The sequence below is a fragment of the Kryptolebias marmoratus genome, linkage group LG10, assembly GCF_001649575.2.
Source record: "Kryptolebias marmoratus isolate JLee-2015 linkage group LG10, ASM164957v2, whole genome shotgun sequence".
Lineage (NCBI taxonomy): Eukaryota > Metazoa > Chordata > Actinopteri > Cyprinodontiformes > Rivulidae > Kryptolebias > Kryptolebias marmoratus.
In genome coordinates this window covers 6643347-6662283 of record NC_051439.1, presented here as the reverse complement: position 1 = coordinate 6662283, position 18937 = coordinate 6643347, and the positions used below count along the sequence as shown (strand labels likewise).

At 38.1% G+C, this 18937-nt stretch overlaps 1 protein-coding gene across 6 annotated transcripts in view; it reads left to right on the top strand.

Annotated features, from left to right (window-relative positions):
* The window catches only part of smoc1 (SPARC related modular calcium binding 1), a 56187-nt gene extending 37250 nt beyond the window's left edge, over window positions 1-18937 (top strand). For 4 of the 6 annotated variants that reach the window (XM_017415565.3, XM_017415591.3, XM_017415581.3 and 1 more), the window contains 5 exons: window positions 1303-1385; window positions 4765-4870; window positions 5769-6013; window positions 7492-7545; window positions 13073-18937. In XM_017415565.3, the coding sequence (XP_017271054.1) occupies window positions 1303-1385; window positions 4765-4870; window positions 5769-6013; window positions 7492-7545; window positions 13073-13089 (505 nt within the window). In that variant the 3' untranslated portion in view covers window positions 13090-18937. The remainder of the gene's footprint in view (window positions 1-1302; window positions 1386-4764; window positions 4871-5768; window positions 6014-7491; window positions 7546-13072) is intronic. The other 2 variants (XM_037977826.1, XM_017415572.3) reach the window with 2 other exon arrangements.

Genomic DNA, 18937 nt, shown 5'->3' with positions numbered 1-18937 from the left:
TGCCTGGTGATTGATGGAGGAGACTGGGTTGGGCCTGGCAGCTTGGCCTGGTGGCTAGTGGTGAAATTCCAGCTGGGTAGCTGATAATGTGGCCTGGGCTAGGCTTGTTCACAGGGCCTGATTAGTTGTTGGAGCCTGCTCAGCTCCGCTGCTGTGCCTAGTGGCAACAACCAGCATATAACTACAATCTGTCTACCTGAAGAACCATCTGTGTTCACTGTTCTTGGCCTGGTAGCTGGGCCCAGTGGCCACCGGTGTAGCCTGGGCCTGGTGTACTCTGAACCTGATGGAGCCTGGGCCTGGTAGCTGCCGGTGGAGCCTGGTCTAGCTGCTCTGCTGCTGCTCTGGCCTGCTGCTCTAATATCCAAACTCTCCCCCACATTTGACCCGTTTCAGTTTGCTTACTACCCAAACCAGTCCACAGAGGATGCTATCACCACCGCCCTCCATCTCAGCCTGATCACCTATGTATGGATGTTGTTTTGTGGATTTTACATAAGCCTTTAACGGCTGCTGGACTTCCTCACAAACAGATGCCAGTTTGTACAGGAAAGAAACAACATCTCCAGTGTCATCAACCTGAGCACTGCTTCTCCTCAGGGCTGCGTTCTGAGTTCACTCTCATGACCTATGATTTCTACATAAGGCCCGCCATGAACCATATTGAAAAATATGCAGATGACACAACAGTAGTGGGCCTCATTGGGGATGATGATGACCTGGCCTTGCAGGGAGGAACCACAGAGATCATACTGACCAGCTTCATCTCTGTGTGATCAGGTTCCTGCTCCAAAACAGTCTGTAAATCTCCTCAGAGAAAGGTTAGATAACAGAGAAGATCACCGGCAATCTGCTTCCATCCTGGACATTTCACACAACTGCTGCCTAACCAGCGCCTAATCGTTCTTCTTTTGGACATATTGTTTTTTGTTCCATTTGCTGCATCTCTTTTTACCAGCTAGATGTGCTTTTTTCCTTCATCTGCAGTGACTTCATTTCAATCTGCACTGTATGATGTATAGTCTGAATGACAAGAATGACAATAAAAGTTTTCTATCCTGTAAAAAGGGATCACAGAGCGTGTGTTTTCTCAGACAGTTTTTTTTCTTGTAGTGATAACATCTCCTGCTTTCAGGCACAATTCGGAGTCTGGAAAAAATCAGGTGCTTCTGTTTAGTTCAGCTTTAGTTCCAGCTCCTTTTGATTACTTTTATTTTCTGTAACGGAGCAAAACTGTCAACATGGATGATGAACTCATTTGATGTTCTTTATTTTCACCTTCTATCTTTTTCTGTGTAACAGGTACATGACCCCAGAGTGCGATGAAAATGCACGATCTCAAATCACGGAGATAGAAGATCCATTCCTGGACAGGCCACTGACAGGTTTTCTCTTTACTTTTTACTGCACTTTATTTCATTTTGACTTCTGGATTACAGAAACTTTATTCCATGTAATAATAAAAAACAGTCTTTGGAACTACAGAGATTCATGTTTGATTTCCTAAAACCACCACAAGCTCACCAATTGAAAGTTTTACATGTGCAGAAATAGTAAAAGTTTTCTTGATTTTACTTTATCTTTTATTCTGATCTAAAGATGAGAAAGAAAACACTAAGTAGTGGGATGAAACTGAGGAAAGGTGGGAAAGATGTGTGTATTGTTTTGAGTAATTGTTTTGAGTGAAGACTGCAAATGGCAATTAATTAGCTGTTTATAAATGTAGGAATACTGAGTAACTGTTGCAGAAAAAGGGGAACTTTTTGATAACAAAGATGTCTAATCCCAAGACTGTAATCTTTTTCTCTGCCATTGTCTTTGTTCACTTTTGTTTTCCTACTTATTCCCTATGGTTTAAGACTGCCCCATAACTCTTACTTAATTCCCCATCTGGTGAGTTTACAGAGTCGAGTGTACTCCTGACTGTGCAGCAGATGTGTGGCGTGTTTTATAGGAGGTGCAGGTGTTGTGGGGTGCTGTGAGTTATTTTTATGTACTATAGAAGGATGTTCTCAGAACCACAACAACAAAACTTGATATTTAAACACCTTAAATTATGTCAGGGGGAGTAAAACAACACCCAAGAGTCCAATTTATAAACAGCATCAAACACTTATTTAATCAGTTAGAGTAGCAGCTCTGTCAGGAGTGGCATCAAAAGTTGAGGTCTATCTTCATTTGTCTTTTAAGGACCTTTAATGTGGTGTAAATCAAAAGAAATTGATATCTTTTCTGTTTTTAAAATCAAATAAATCTATAGTTTTACTACAAAATCTGAGATGCATTTTTGCTCAATTGAAACGTCACTCTGGTGCATGATATATATATATATATATATATATATATATATATATCTGTGTGTGTATGTATATAATGAAAAATAGGTAGAAAGTCAATACTACCTGTCACAGGCACTGCGGGTGGTGTGTGTCCCTATGTGTGTGCTTGTGTGGGTGTGTGTGGGTGTTCATTTTTTATGAGTAACATTCAATTGAAAAGAACTGCTGCTTGTGTGGTGTTACATGAGTTAAGTAGGTAGTTCCTCAGCGAGGCTCTGAAGGTGGTATGAGTGAAGACGTCTGCAATGCATATTAAAATTGTTTACACCTGTATTTAGAGCTATCCAACTGTGATTAGATCACCCAGGATGATGCTAATGCAAGATCTGAATGGTGTCTGATGGGGGGGGGCTCTGTCTGATCCAGATGTGGAGCGCAATGATTCCCGTAAATTCAGCTTACATCGTCCTCCACACTTAAACCAGTGCAGTCTGTGCAACACAAGAGAAAACAGAACATTCTGGTCAGATATCTATCATCTGTCATTCACCTTTAGAGCTCTGGATCTATGTCTGTACGTAACAGGCACCCCAACAGTAAAACGCACAAAGATCACGTTATGTTTACTATGATGAATAACTGATACAGTCAGGTTTTAGAGGATGAACGAAACTCTTCAGCAACGTGGCAGTCAGCTGGTTCTGTTAAGGCCATGACATTCAGTCTGTGTACTGAATGTCAGAGAGAAAAAAAGTCAACTGCAATAAAGTCTAAATGCCTGACCATCGTGGTTAAAATTTAATTCAGAATAACAGCCATTCAGTCACACTCCATTATGACAAATGAAAAAAAACAAAACTGTTGGATCACACTAAAAGCTGACCTAGAGTGAGTTGAAAAGAATTTCAACAGAATAGTATTTTTAGATTTTATTTTTAAGAGAGAAAAGAAGAAGAAAATGATATAAGCTACATCATTATTGTGCATCATGTTCCAAAACACAACTTAACACCATAAGATACAGAACAAACATCAGTCTGACACACCTCCTGTTTGTAATTCATTAGAGTTATTAAAAGTAAAAAAAAATGAATATCAGTATTTACCAAAGCTGCAGCCAGAAGCCACAGCAGAATGACCTCTCAGCAGCAGCAGCAAAGGTTATCTGAGTTTCTTCTCAGCGAAAGCAGCCACAAAAAACAACAAATGTTCCTCACAGACTGAATTATTTTCAGCTAAGATGGCTGTGTGGTTCATTTACTATGTCATGATGAAACCTAGAACTGTAATATGTCACCTGCACAGGAGCTCTATTCGAATATAAAACATGTCCAGGTCTAAAAATAACATTGATGATAAAATTTTTTATTCTAAAATATACTCCTGTAGATTAAATCTTAAAAGTGGAGACAGCTGCCAAGGTGGAAACATAGCAGGTGGAGTTGGTCAAAAGAAAATATTGTGTCCCGCCTAAAATAGTCTTGCAAGCCATGCACACATAAATAAGCCTTTTTTTTCTAAAATTGGCTGCCCAAAATGCACCCCCACAGCTCTAAGTCTTCTCTCCTCCAAGTCTAAACAGCAGCATGTCTCAGCTGGAAATAATGGAGCATTTCTCCTCACACTCAAAACGCCAAACTTTGGAACAGCTTTATCAAGTTTTGAAGTCTGGAAATTTTAGAGGACCAGTGTGTGGTTCTGCCAGAGGTCGTGTACCACGTCTTATCCTCAACACCTTGCCACATAGGCTGCTTATAATGGTTTGTAACAACCCAATTTAACACTTGAATTGAGGCACATCCAGGCCTGTAGAAAATGCTAATTGGATTCACCTGGCAGTGCAGCCGACCACCCTATACAGAACACCCTCAGCTGGCACAAAGGCAGAGAAAAAGGCATGACCAGTGCAGATGACAAGGAAACCACAAATGTGCAAAGCAGGAGAAAAGGGGACAAACTAAAAAAAGTTTGAGTAAGATATAAAAGGCTGGAGAAAAAAAAAGACAGATTGAGAAGATTAGTTTACTCTGATGTGTTTGAAGTTACCCCATAAGAGACACAGACAGAGGGAAACATTTGCACTGGTTAGGCAAGCCATTAAAACCATACATCTGGGCATTTAAAAGGAGCTACCCATGCGTTTGGAATTGTGTCATAAAAGTTAACAGGTCTATACTGCTTCACAAAGCCGTGTCGAAGCACTGCACACTTCTGTACCTCCTCTCACCATGTGTTTGTTTCAAGTCTTACCAAACAACCAAACTATAGCCTCCAATAGAAATGTGATCATCGTTTTTCACCTAAAGCTCCAGGCAAGAACTTAGAGATTACTTTAAGCAAGTAACAAATGCTCTGTGTTAGAAATCTGTCATGCTGATTTACTGGTGTTGAGGCTTTACAATCACTTCACTGCACTGTGCTGTAATGACCCAAATTAGTGATGGAAGGTAATTTTGGTCTTTTTTTTGTCCTTAATTTGTACCAGGCTGCCCAGAGGGGAAGAAAGCAGAATTCATTACAAGCTTGTTAGATGCCCTCACCACAGACATGGTGCAAGCCATAAACTCACCAGCTCCCTCTGGTGGCGGGAGGTAAGACATGTCTAAATAATCAAACAAAAATACCTGAAGGATATCGTTTTTTTTTTTTACAACACTTTATTCTGAAATTTAGCACACAGATTTTAAAATTCACTTTCTTCAATGTTAAATACATAGGAGAACCAAATGTTTAGTGGCAGTTTGCCAGAAGGACTGAAAACTCTGTAAGCGTGTCAATGCCTCGAAGCAGACTTATTACTATCCTGTTCAAATTTTGTGCCTTGTATCTTGTTGTGCAGCATTGAAAATAAAACATTCAAATTATGCACTAAAACAGTTCAATTATGAATAGTGTGCTATGACCTTTGGTAGAGGTAGGTCGCAAAACAGACAAAATTTATGAAAAACTATGAGAAAAAAATAATGGATATCAATGGGATTTTGGTGAAACCCTTGAGAAAACCCAGCTTCTTTGAAGCTTTATAGCCCAAACATACGTCACATTAAAAACATCATTCAAAGTTTAAATGAATCCTAGAAAGTTGGACTTTACATGACCGAACTGGTATTTTGATACCTTTTTATGGTTTTAGGATTTTTAGAGATTTTCCCATTAATAGTTGATGATGTCACACTAACTTCTGAAATGACTAACAAGTTTAAATCATTTGCAAGCAATCTCTTCTTTCTCCCACAATTCGTTCAGGTAACATAAATATTCACGTTTAACCGTCAGAGTCTTGTGTGTGGTTACCATGGTGACCATAATAAGGCACTGACAGAAGCTTTAACATTTTTTCTCTCAACCTTATTGTGTTATTATATGGCAATTCCAAGATGTTCTTGTGTGTATTAGGTTCTGACTGTTACAAATCATTGTTAATTAGTATGCTTACTTTAAACTGTATTTTTTGAGGAGTCATGTTTGCTGTCCTCTGACCTTCACCAGATTTGTTGAGCCTGACCCCAGTCACACTCTGGAGGAAAGAGTGGTCCACTGGTACTTTGCCCAGCTGGATAACAACGGTAGCCATGACATCAACAAGAAAGAGCTAAAACCTTTCAAAAAGTACTTGAAGAAGAAAGCCAAACCTAAAAAATGTGCTCGCAAGTTCATTGACTACTGTGACCTGAATAGGGATCGAGCCATTTCCCTCCAAGAGTTGAAAGGCTGCCTTGGTGTCAGCAAAGAAGGTAAGAAGGATATTCTGGGGAAGAACTGAACTTACAATAGATTGGGAGAATATGAGATAACCAGAATGTTATTAACTTTAGCTTACCTGAAGCTTTAAACACTTAGCTAACCTTAAACAAATAATCAGGCTTTAGACCTAGAATAAATGATGTAAAACAATATTTAAATTCAGATTCCTTTTGAAACATCTTTAATTCTCCTGTGGCCTTCGGGTCAATTGAGAACCACTACAAATGTTGCAAGATATTCAGTAAACTCGTTTGTGAGTTCCCTTCACCAACTAGTCGCAGCCCAGTGAGATACCACCTTTATGGACATATATTCTTCAGAATTCAGCAAAGAAAAGTTGTGAAAAGGCACTTCTTTACTGCAAGATGTTTCAACTACAGGAAACTACAGTAAAGCCAATATCTCAGTGGTCTGCGACTTGTTGGCGAATGACATTGTGTCCAAAATCTCTTGAAACATTTGTGGGAGTTCTAAATGTGCTTGCTTGAGTTTCAGGGGATTGCAATCTTGACACTTTAATTTTGTTGTTGTCACAGGCATTTTTAACCATCCATAGTTTGTAACAGGGATCTCCAATCCATCTCAAGCGTGCATGCACAAGAGCTCTCCTTTGATAGAAAGCATGTTCAGCTCTAAAAACACTCACGTTAAAAAAATAATTGAAAAACTGATCCAAGTCTGCCTATCTTCATTTTAAGTGTACTGCAGTAGATTAAATCGCAAATGTGGGGGTGGTTTTCGAGGTGGGTATGATGAGGGCTGCAGTGGGCAACAAAATAACTTGTGTTCCTAGAATACAGTTATATAAACCATGATTTAAAAAAAACTGGTTGTTCAAAATGTGGTGGCATGGTTTGCTGGTTGTTTAGTTGCAAGCACTCGGATTTCAGTGAGACTCCAATGAAAAAGTTTGACTGCTTACCTCACAATTTTGAGCTGCCAACTAGTCTCCAAGTCGCTGCCCAGTGAGATACAATATTTACTCTGCTAAGACAAATGGTACTGCAGCAACTGCTAGTTCTTTTAAAGTGGCAGCACAGATTATTAACAACAGATTCAATTTTTGACTTTTGAAATTGATTCAGAATCTTCCATGCCTACTATGCAGTGCTTCTAAAAATAGGTTTTATTTCCCACTTCTAAAAAATAGATACAGACAAGGTTCACTGCTTCATGTTGCTCTCACAAATACAGATTTAGACTGATGCATGAGTGCATCCTAAACGCGTCCTGAATCAGATAAACTGTTCATATTGATCCTGACAGAGATCAAGAAATGCTCTAACCTAATTAGCTAGTGCCAGGTGAATCCTACACTTCAAACAGTCAGGAGAAGTTAGTAATTATGTTCTTTGTTACTGTGTTTGCATAGGAATCACAAAATTAAAAACAATATATACTGAAACTTTAAAACTAAGTTGTATACCTCTTAAAAATGTAATAATTTTTTGTTTTTCTCTTTTTGCAGGCAGCTCAGTATCAAGTAGCATGCTTGGGACAAGGCAAGGGCCAAATTTATTCAGTAAGGCAAACTAATGTGCTTTCATCAATCAAAGGCTTTAGCTCTGTAGTGTGTTGCTATCCATCCATCCATCCATCCATCCATCTTCTTTACCCACTTTTTCCTTTTCTGGGTCATGGAGGAGCTGGTGCCTATCTCCAGCAGTCTCTGTGTGAGAGGCGAGAGACACTCTGGACAGGTCTCCAGTCCATCAAGAGACTAACAAGACACATAGACACATAGAGACTAACAAGATAAACCACCATTCACTCTCACTCATACCAAGGGACAATTTAGAGTTACCAATTAACCTAACATGCATGTTTTTGGTCTGTGTATCTGGAGAAAAACCCACATGTGAACGGGGAGAACATGTAAAGACACCTTCTTGCAGTCTTAGGAAGATTTATGAAAAGACCAAGGGGAAGTTCAAGTTAATTTGGTGCTGTCACACCTTTGAACTGCCAAACAAGGTAGTGACAAAGCTATAACAGTGAAAGGGTAGCTGTCGTCATCACTTGATGGTGTGATGTAATGATGACAGATGGTCTGTGTGACCAATCGGCCATGACATTTAGAACGAGACACATTTTATGCATAGTGCTCCATGTCAACCCTGCTGAGTTACACTCCATGCCTCTTATGGTTCCTTGATTCTAGCTTAATTTAGGTGAAGACTTACATCATCACAAGATGTATCCCCCTCGACTGGTGATTTATGAATGGCAGCAAATGAATGAGTCAGATTATACCTTTAAAGAGGGGCTTATCTTTGAAGCCATATTGTAAAACTGTTTTGTGAAAGATCTTAAATTGCAGCCACCGATTATAAATTATCAGGGCAATGATTCAGGATGTCTAGATCTAATTCACTGAGGGGGTTTAGTTTCTCACACTCCTTCCTAAGGCTTCACTCCCTGCTCATTCAGAAAACTCTCCTGTAAACACACCACTTTGGTATCAGAAGAGAGAGAAGAGAGCATTGGGAAAGTAAAAGCAAAGAGCTAGCAAGTGTTCAAAAAATTGTAATTAAAGAATAGATGAATGTTACTGATGAAAAACAGTATTGGATTTATTGTCTGATGAAAGAACTACATTGAGCAAAAAGAGGTTATCATACACCTTATGCGCTACCACAAATTTGTTACACCATCTGAAATGTCATCCACTACCTGAAGAATATTTGAAACTTCACACATTCACAAGTTAACCACAAGCAACATAAACATAAAATAAACCTGTTGTGAAACAAGTAAGTCCATTTTTGCTTGTCAAATCTGATCCATAAGGAAAAAAAAACAAATTAGAGAGAACTCACATCTATGACAACAACATATGTTAAAGACATTACAGTCATACTTCGACCTCACAAAACTAATTTATTTTACAATTTACTGTTTTTTTATATTACAAACATAAGAAAAGGGCTTTTGTTTATTTTGTTTATGAAGTACATTTTTTTTGTAGCATGCACATCCTTTGTTGAATTTAGTAATTGTTATTAAAACGTCTTTAAAATCTAGGCCACTATATAAGTCATTCTTATAATGATCACAATATTAGGGCCGTTAGGTTACATGAGTCTCTGACCCACCCCTTCATCCTGTGAGTCGTTTGGGTCGTTGACACTTGTTGAATGCTTTCTTATGAGGCTGACATGTGAGATATTTTGGTCACATGTTTAAGGTGTGAATGTTATGATTTTTTTAATAAAAATAATTTTAACAAGACTGGTAGCAGAGACAGACACACAGAGATTGTTTAACAGTTTTATTCTGAAGTTGATCGGAAGTGGAGTCTGGTCTTCAAATAGGGCCGTCTTAAAAAGAAGTATAGTATGTTTTTCAGGTGAGTATGATTGTGAATGTCAAAATATACAGGATTATTGGTTTTTTACAGTTTCTTTTGCAGGTTGTCAGAGGAAACAGGTTCCGAAATCCAGGTCAGACAGAGGAGTGGCGTACAGCGAGATGTATAAGCAGTGTGGGAGAACAGACAGGTAATCGATCTGTGGGTAAGTTGAGATTTTGCTGAAGAAGGATTTCCAGATCAATGGGAGAGAGTCCATAGTTACTTCACAACAAGGAGGCGATAGGAGGAGCACAGGGAAACAAAACAGTAAGTTCAGTTTTCTATGAAAACATTCACAGAGTAGGATTTGCAAAAAGAATCACAGGAGAGCTGGAGTTATACATCACCATGCAATGATTAAGGGAACAACCAAGAGTAATGTCTCAGTGATGCCTTAAGTAGTGAGGAGGCAATCAAGAGAAAGAGCCTCAGTGGAGGTAGATTGTAAAGGGGGCATGGCGCTCATTGCAGACTGTGCCCCTAATCTTACTCTCCACTTCAAAAAGGAAAGGGAAGAAAAACTCTGGACAATCTGAGAACCCTGACTATAACCCTGTCCTTAACGGACACCACCTGGTGGAGGAATGTTCCTCTGGGCTGTATCCTTCTCAGTCGACCAGATACCGTAAGCTCCAACCTCAGTGGAGATCATCAAGGGTGCGAAGCACAGTGAATGTAGGATGGTCACTGATGACACAAACACATGTATTTTTACCGCTGCTGAAGGGAAAAGGATGATTTTTTTCCCCCTGTACAATAATTACTATCACATCACAGCTTGAAACAGTGCTTGGCTGATAAAACATAGTTCATCTAAGACCTTTTTAAAAATTACAGATAAAGCTTTCCAAACAAGCCATACTTGTTCAGTCTTTTTCTAATTGTCCATTCATAACCTTTAACCTGCTAACTGAGGACTGTAGAGTCTGAAATGGAGCTCATTTTTTGAGCACTGCATGGTCTGACCACAGGGTGAATTTGCTGGAACATCCACTCCCTGGAAATTTGACAGCTGTCCTAAATGTTTTGTACATAATCTTTTTATCTGTAGAATGATGGACTTCAAATAATTTGGAAATGGCCATTCACCCTTCCCTGATTGATAGGCAGAAACTGTTAATTTTTTTAAGGTCCTTCTGACTTGGTGTTGTGTTAACACACACCTGTATGCTCCAGAGCAACAAAACCTCCTGCTTTTTGTCCCATTGGTAACCAGTACATTTGATCAGCCGCTTTGATCAACCAGTTTTTCACTCACAGCTTTAACATTTTGGCTTTGTTTGAGTTTCATAAATAACAACATGGTGGAATCTGTTTGTTCATTCGAGATCAGATTTAAATAAGTTTAAAACCTGATAATGACCAGATCATTTTATGTTCTTATATGAAAAAGACTACAATTGAAGGAGAGTGAACTTTCTTTATCTACTAGTGGTATATTTCTTTGTAATGGTTTATGGAGCTCAGAAGATAAAAGAGGGACACTCAGAGCACAGGTAAGTTCACATAAATTTAAAGGCAACAAGTAAATCACAGAGATTACCCAGGAGGCTGAACATGAACTATCACAAAGTGAAGTTAACAGTCCAATGAGGATAGTGGTTCAGCTCAGCCTTAAGTAGTGGTGGCAATCAGTCCAGATCAGTCACAGCCATGACTGATCAGCGCAGCTTTGTTGAAGGAAAACTTGTAACTCAAGAAGGGAAGGGGAAGACTGGAACAGACTGGAATCCTGACAAAAATATGAAGTAATTACTCTGAAACTATTAAAATGGGATGAGAGAAGGGAAGGCCACCAAAATATGTAACAAAAAAATAAACAAACAAACAAAAAGAAAAAACAATGAATAAATAAATGGAGAAACCTGACCATTTAAAGGAATCTTTCCACTGTTTAATGTAGTCCATGTGGTCCCTGTTGGTGATCGTTGTCCTTGGCACATCCTGGAAATCCCCAGGATGGGTGAGGATCCTTGATGGTAGTTCGATGCAGACCTCCTTGGTTATCACATCTGCTTCGGAAAGCTTCAGTCCATCTCCAGTCTTGTGTTTTTTACTGTAGTTTTGGTACTTTGTGCCTGAATTGTCCCTCAGATCAACTAAATCTTTATAGCTGGCTCAAAACCTTGGACGGAAGACAGTACTCTTGTGTCTCAGTTCTTAAAGTTCAATGCCACCAATATGAAGACTGTTTGTTGGTTTACTGTAGCTCAGACTTGAGGAGGTTAAAACTTGTTGCCGTTGTACTTCCAAGAAATAAGAAGAGAACTGCTCAAAAGTTTACTCAACTTCCAGCGGACTGATACATTCATCAGCTTTGGCATCATTGGCACGTACATGACCCACATATGCGCATACATTTAATTAGTAATACGGACATTGTTCAGTTGAGAAAACAACAACAAACTGAACAAACCATGTCAAGCAAAAGTGTAGAGGTTTAATATTAGCTAATGTAGCATTCTTTCACACCGGTATCTTGCTTTTGAAAAAGAGCTGCTTTATAAACCTGAAAAATTACAAAAGCTGGCACTCACTTGGCTAGTTCTTAGCCTGCCCTGGACAAAAACGTCTGCTTCTTTCTTTATACTCTTTGCTCTGTGACTGATGAACATTACTTTAAAATTGACCTGACTATCCGTTTATGCCATCAAAGTTACTGAGGCAAATTGTTGTCATCTGGATCAAAATACATCTAGAACAAGTGGCCCCAATGTTTTATTTTGCTCATGCAGCATAAAACATGCACCACAGACCTACTCCCATGCAGGGCAACCGCAGATTTATTGGGTTGTGGATGGATTGGGATGCATTTAAGTCTGGGCAGAAAACTTAGCAGGAAATACTTCATGAGTCCACAGAAGCTTCAAGAGTAAAATCAGCTGGATTTTGATTCATTGCTGATCATGACTAGTATGGACAAGGAGCACACCTCTACATTCCTACCCCCACAAGCTGCAATCAATCTCTCCTACACACACACACACACACACACATGCATTACATCATGTGGACTATTAGGTCTACAGTCTTTGCACAAACAACATAAAAAAAGGTAGAGACATACAGTATGTATATGTATTTAAATTGCAATCTCATATGCAAATAAAACTCAAACACACAGTGTGTAGAAGATGGTGTGAACCCACATGCACACCCAGACACATGCACACGCCTTCACACACACAAGCTGTGAGCTCTAACAGGACTCAGAAGGACCTCTGTTTTGCTTTGACAACCATCTGCAAGCAATCTAAGCTCTTTACTCATCTCCTTTTTCTTCCAGGGCTTTCCTTCTTTCTCTGATTTTCTCTCTTCTTTTCTTTTTTCAACCCCACCTCCCCCACTCACCCACTCACTCATCAGACTGATGAATGATGATCCGGGCAGTTGTGGCTTGACGGCAACACAAAACTGGACTTCAGAGACTTCTTGATGCTTGATATTAACATAATGCAAGCATATGTACAAACTGTGTGCTTGTGATGCTTTCTAACAAGTCACATGTTCAATCAGCGAAAGGGACTGCTTTAATGAAATAAAATACACTACTTAGTTCTGATTTTCTGCTGAACAAAAACACCTGCTTCAACATGCACATTGTCTTCTTATGCAAAATGTGTGTGATAACCTGTCTGTACACTCATTTTTGATGCTAATTGGTTTTTTGTTGTCCTCCCTTGTCTTTCTGTCCCAGTAGGGCGTCTGGTGTGAGAAGAGAAGGATCCAGAGGCTGAGACAAAAGCAGAGAGCACCGAGGGAAGTCATTTGTTTGACTTCTGACAAAAAAAGAAGAGTGGGATAGAACAGAACAATAAACAAAAAATCTGAGTTCAAAAAATGAAAAGCAGCGCCAAAATATTTGCACTTTTCCCTTTCTTTGTTTGACATTTTACTTGATTTTACATGTTTTTTCTTCTTGAAGTGACTGAAAACTTGTAGGTAGGAACGACAATAGATTTGTTACGGCTCACCACTGGAGAAGCATGTATTTGTATTTGTATATAACCTGTTTGTTCAGTCTGCTGTTTTGATTTGTGTTGTGTTCATGTAACTCACACAGACAGTATGCTGGGTATTATATATTTTAAAGAGACACGCCCCCTGTTAGAAATACTGCAGCAGCAGAGTGACAAAATAAAAAAACAGAGCTTTCACAGTTTCACATTCATACCAGGTTTGAGGAGCACATATTAGAATAAAAAGGTGAAGTCTAATTTGTTAGAACAACAACAACAAAAAAACTATTATTCTTCCTATAAGGTACTTTGGTGCCACCCAAAATTTATGCAAAAGTTAAGTTGTCTGCACAGAATGCTTATTTTTTTTTAAATTATGTTAACAAAAAATATGAATCACAAATAAGATTAGTGTGATAAACAACTTTTTATAGCAAAAGGGAAATAAGAATTACTAAGAAGGAATTCATCTAATTTAATAAAGGTACAGTTACAAACTCAGAACTAGTGGTTCATACATAAACATTGTGGTAACTATCTTCACATTGTTGAACTAAGCAGGAAAAACATGTGGCAGTAAAAATATTTAATATTAAATCTGCCTAGATTTGTGTTTGAGGGAATAAAGGGTCAGGTCAATGAAACAGAGACACACTGGAATGAAACACACCAGTGCTAGGCGGGATTTTTGTCAGCCATCTTGTGAGGAGTGACATGTATCACTCTGTACTGATACGTGTGAAAGCCACACATTGTTAACATCTTGTGAATGCTGCGTCATCAGTCAACAAAAGACATAGAAATAGCCTCATTTTACTTAAATAAATATATATCATCCATGATATGAAAACAAAAGACAAGAGTTTCTGTAACGATCCTCACAACAAACCTGGTCAGCATTTTCAGAGGCAAAACACTGACCCAGCTCACTACCATAACTGTGATAAAATGACCAAGTGCTGTAATCTAACCAGCCCGGAACAGAACTGCACTTTCAGCAATTAAGTACTTAACATGTTAGTCTAACTAGAGCTTTGCTACCAGAGTCTGGAGTTAATTTCACTAGTCTAATAACTTGAAAAGAGGATAGACACTTAGAGTCAGCTATATAGCAAAAAATAATAAATCACTTATTTTTTAGTAAAATGGCAATTACAATTTTAATAAAATGTTTACATACTTTAAACTTGATTTAGTTTTAGTTTTGCAAGTTCATAAACAGCACATTCAAGCTGTTTTCCAATCTGAAAAGATAGCCATAAAATAAATTCAGTCAGTAAATATATATTGTGTGTATAAACATAGCACAAAAATGAAGGAAATGTATGTTTGGCCAATTATGTCTTTTCTGTAACAATATTACTTCTTGGCAATAAATCTTCAGAAAGCCTGTATTTTTTTTTTTACCTTCAATGGTGCCACATTTGTAAGGAAAATTCATTTGTGGATTGAGCAGCAGAGTTGAGTATATGGACTGCCCCCATGAAAAACTTTCCAAATCTTCTTTGCCAGCTTATTCTGCTTTTGACTCTTGTTTTGAGCCTCTGGTGCCCCAGGTGCTGACAATCAGGTCTCTGATTGGTGCTTGATTATTAGCACCTGTGAGCATGAACCCTGCAGCTAAGTGGTAATGCACACCTTCAGTTTTTTTGCCAGCCGCCAATAAACTCCACAAGGAGAAGAAGAAGAAAAATGCTAATACAGCGGTCAGTTGGTATCTGCTCCAAGCAAGCCTCATTTGACTGAGCTGGATAGGGCCTGTGCCATTGGGCAACATCAAGATGTTGTTCTACAAAACCAAGTTTCAGCATTATTTGGAGTGATCCCTAGTACCATCTAACAGGTTCCATATAACAGGACGTGCATTGCAAACTAGCTAAAGCTGTAAATGTTATAGTGTTCAGTATTTGTTTATACTTAACACTTGTCCACACTAAAATAAACAATAAAGACAGAAAGAAAGAAAGAAAGAAATGCTATGTCAGAGAAAGACCTAGAAGTGGGTGTCCCCACCCTGTCAGCGCTTAGGAAAAGTGGGCAGTCTTCTACAGATTTGCAGTCAAGGTTTTTCTAACCAGACAAAGCGAAAAAGACTATACACAGCCAATGTCAGATTGTATAAGCCCTCCAAGAGGCCTGCCATTCACTGCCAAGCCTGTTTATGTGCACTGGAACCTGAATATGTGGAGGAACAATATGTTCAATGATGAGTCCAGATTCTGTCCATGGCGGTTGGATCACAGGCTCAAAGTGTGGAGAAGACATGGAAAATACTATGCTGATTGCTGTACCAATAGGGTAACAAGCAAAAAAATAAGTAATGATTTGCCTGCAGTCCTGACCTCCATCCCATTGAACACCTGTAGGATTAGCTTTGGTGTGCGGTTCACTGCAGAGTGAACAATGATATAACCACACTGGCTGACTTAAGAAAAATGCTGGTTGAAGAATGAGATGCCATCCCACAGCAGGGTGTCACCAAGCTGGTGAGCAGCATGAGGAGGAAGTGCCAGGCTGTTATGGCTGTGTAGGGTTCTTCCACATGCTGCTGAGGGCCCTGTTTGTTAAATATATAAACTGTTAAATTGCTAATATGTCTTGTTTCCTTAGAGTTCAATCATCCAATCTAATAAGCAACACCAAACAAAAGTCAGTAGCAGAAAAAGCTATTTGCATGTATTTACATTATTTACGTGTATATGTGTGTGTGGTTTTGAGTATTTTATGGCATAGCTTCGATTTTTCAAAGGTATAAATTTAAGTATTAAGATGGTGTGTAATTTGTCACTTTAGCAGAGATATGTTTTGATTTATGCATACGCCAACAACATATTTTCTGTTAACATGTGTACATAATGGACAAAACAGACAAAAACTGAAAATGTCACATTTTCAAATATTTATTGGCTAATATGGCATAATAGTCACAGATAAAACATAATGCCACATTCTTTAAAGTGCTAGCTCCCATAATCATAACAACTGATAGCAAAACATTGGACTCCTTGGCTGAGTTTAGTTTTTTATTTTGATATTTATGGTCTCTTGCCATTCTGGCAGTGTCTAAGCATGCTAACACTGATACATGTACATCTTCTCAAAATGGCACCACAAATTCTCATCTCGCTAGTATAGATTGCACAGGGACTGGCCATTCCAGTGTTTCTCCAGTTCAGTGGTTCAGATACTTTAAAATCTGAAGTGAGACTTCCAATTGTGTTAGCACCTGCTGTCCACATACAGAGGTTTTAATGAGAAAAACAGAGATTATATTAAAAAACAAGATTATATTAAAAAATGCGATTGCAATTTTGAAACTTTTGTCTGGGTGAATCCATTTAAACACAAGATATGAAGTTTTTATCTTTTTTTTTAATCTATGTCCACTATAACTTTGTGCCCTACAACCCAGAATAACAGAACTGTTTTCTACCATTTATTTTCTCTGTCTGTCTCACTTTATCCTGATCTGACTTTGTACCTAATTTGTAAATATCATCAAACATTATAAAATACAAAAAGAGAATTGTTTTGGGTACTTCTTTGACCAGGCTAGGAATGTCCTTTCTCTGTATTTTGATGTGTTGTTAAGGTGGCACAGGTACTTTAGCATTTTAGATAGGATCATGTTTTCGATATAAAGTGTAGTGTAGACAGACCTTAAGACATGTAATCCTATATTTCTGCCTTATTACATTCTTGGTCATGTCATCTCAGATGTAGCCAATTCAGTAACATTATCTTATTTCCGCTTTTGGTCTATTTCAGTTTTGGTTTCTAGCAGCTCCTGAAAGAATATGAACATGTTCTAACCACTAACAACCATACAAGTTTTTTTGTTGAACCCGTGAAATTTAATGCATGAGAATTTTCATGATTTTATTACAAATTACCATCAAACAGAGCATAAATCACAAATAAATAGAACACTAACAATCCACAAAAGAGCAATGACCGGCACTTTTAACTATTGGATACTTAACTTCTCTTCTTTCATTAATTACTCCTTTTTTATTTTCCCTTTTAGTTAAAACATGTGGTTTAGGCCCCAGAGTTTCTTAGGGTAAGAAACTAAATCTACCTTGTAGAGGATAGGATATTTTGGATAGATATTTTGTTTTTAAAATTTAAACATAAGTTTTAATTCCTGTTTGAATTAAGATGTTTTTTTTGTAAAAGATGACTAGAAAAAGTGCCTGGTTCCTCTTCAGCTGCCACATGCTTCATTGTGCTTACTTTGGGAAAGTGTACAGGTGTTTTTTTCAAAGATATACATACATACACTTTAATAAGGCAGCATAAACAGGACTAAATATTAAAATAGCTATAAAAACTGATAATTGGCTAAGTTAAAAAAGGTTCCAAGAGGCACCAAACTCCCTGAGCTACAGTAATTAATAAGTTAGTTCATCACCCTATACAGCAAATTACCATCAAACAAATAAATGTTTATCTTGATAAAAGAAATTAAAATAGAGAGAAGAATGACTAAACCAATGAATAAACTATACTAGTAAATGAAAGTTTTTTATACAGCAGTAAGATGTGGCATTTACCAATGCCAGCGCATGAAGTAGAAAGTGACTTTATGTTTCTGATAATACAAATACTGCCTGTTTTACAGCTGATGTCAGTATTTGTCTCTGGAACATTTACACTGTACATATTAAAGCTTTTGTAAGAGTGTCTTCATAAAGCCTAGAGGGAGTCTGGTTTGTAAGAAGCCAGGACAAAAAATGGGAATGTAAAGCTTAAAAAAAAAACCTCCACTCATTTGGGCACAATTGATCTTTAAAATAAGAGAAACATCCTTTATTTGTTGATGCCTGTGTATTTGTTTTGAGTGCTTACTTTTTTCCTTTTCTTTAAAAAAAAATCACGTGACAAAACCAGCTTCCATTGTAAATATGTTCAATAATCTTTATTTGTTCTACTAAATCTCATTGTTTTGGTTCATGTACTTCACTGTCTTTTCTAGTTTCTTGTATAAATATTCTCTCTTTGTTTATATCATGTCAAACATTAGACTCTACAGTAGCTCACAACACTGAAATGTATAAAATGGATTTGATGCTTTCTGCTCTGAGGACTGCTTATTCTATCCGTGCTGTGTTTTTTTTTACTAGTCTAGCTTACGTCTTCATCACTACAAACTGTCAAAAATATATAGTACAAGGCATCTGGTGCTTGATTCATTACAATTAGAAGTCATAAAAAGTTCTAATTTGAACCTTTGTGCCAAGAATAAGAAAAGAGCCTTGTCTTTCCTTGAGTCCTGTGCCACCTCTCCTGAATGCCTTTTTTTAATCCAGGTTGGAGCACAAAGCTCACGCGTGTCTGCTGAAGTGCTTCCAGATGCCGCTGAGCTCCAGATCACATGTAGGATCTGAAACAAGCCAGCGGTCAGAGGGAGATGTGTGGTGAAGAGCAGCTGCAGCTGAATATCACTCTGACACTGAAAAGAAAGATTTGTCTTCCTCCTCAACCCCAGCAGGCTCATCAAGGACAATGTCGGAAAATATATCTTACTCATTGTCAAGACTGAAACTCAATGAAAAACAAAACAGAGGCATCTTATATCTGAATAAAGTTGGTTGATGTTA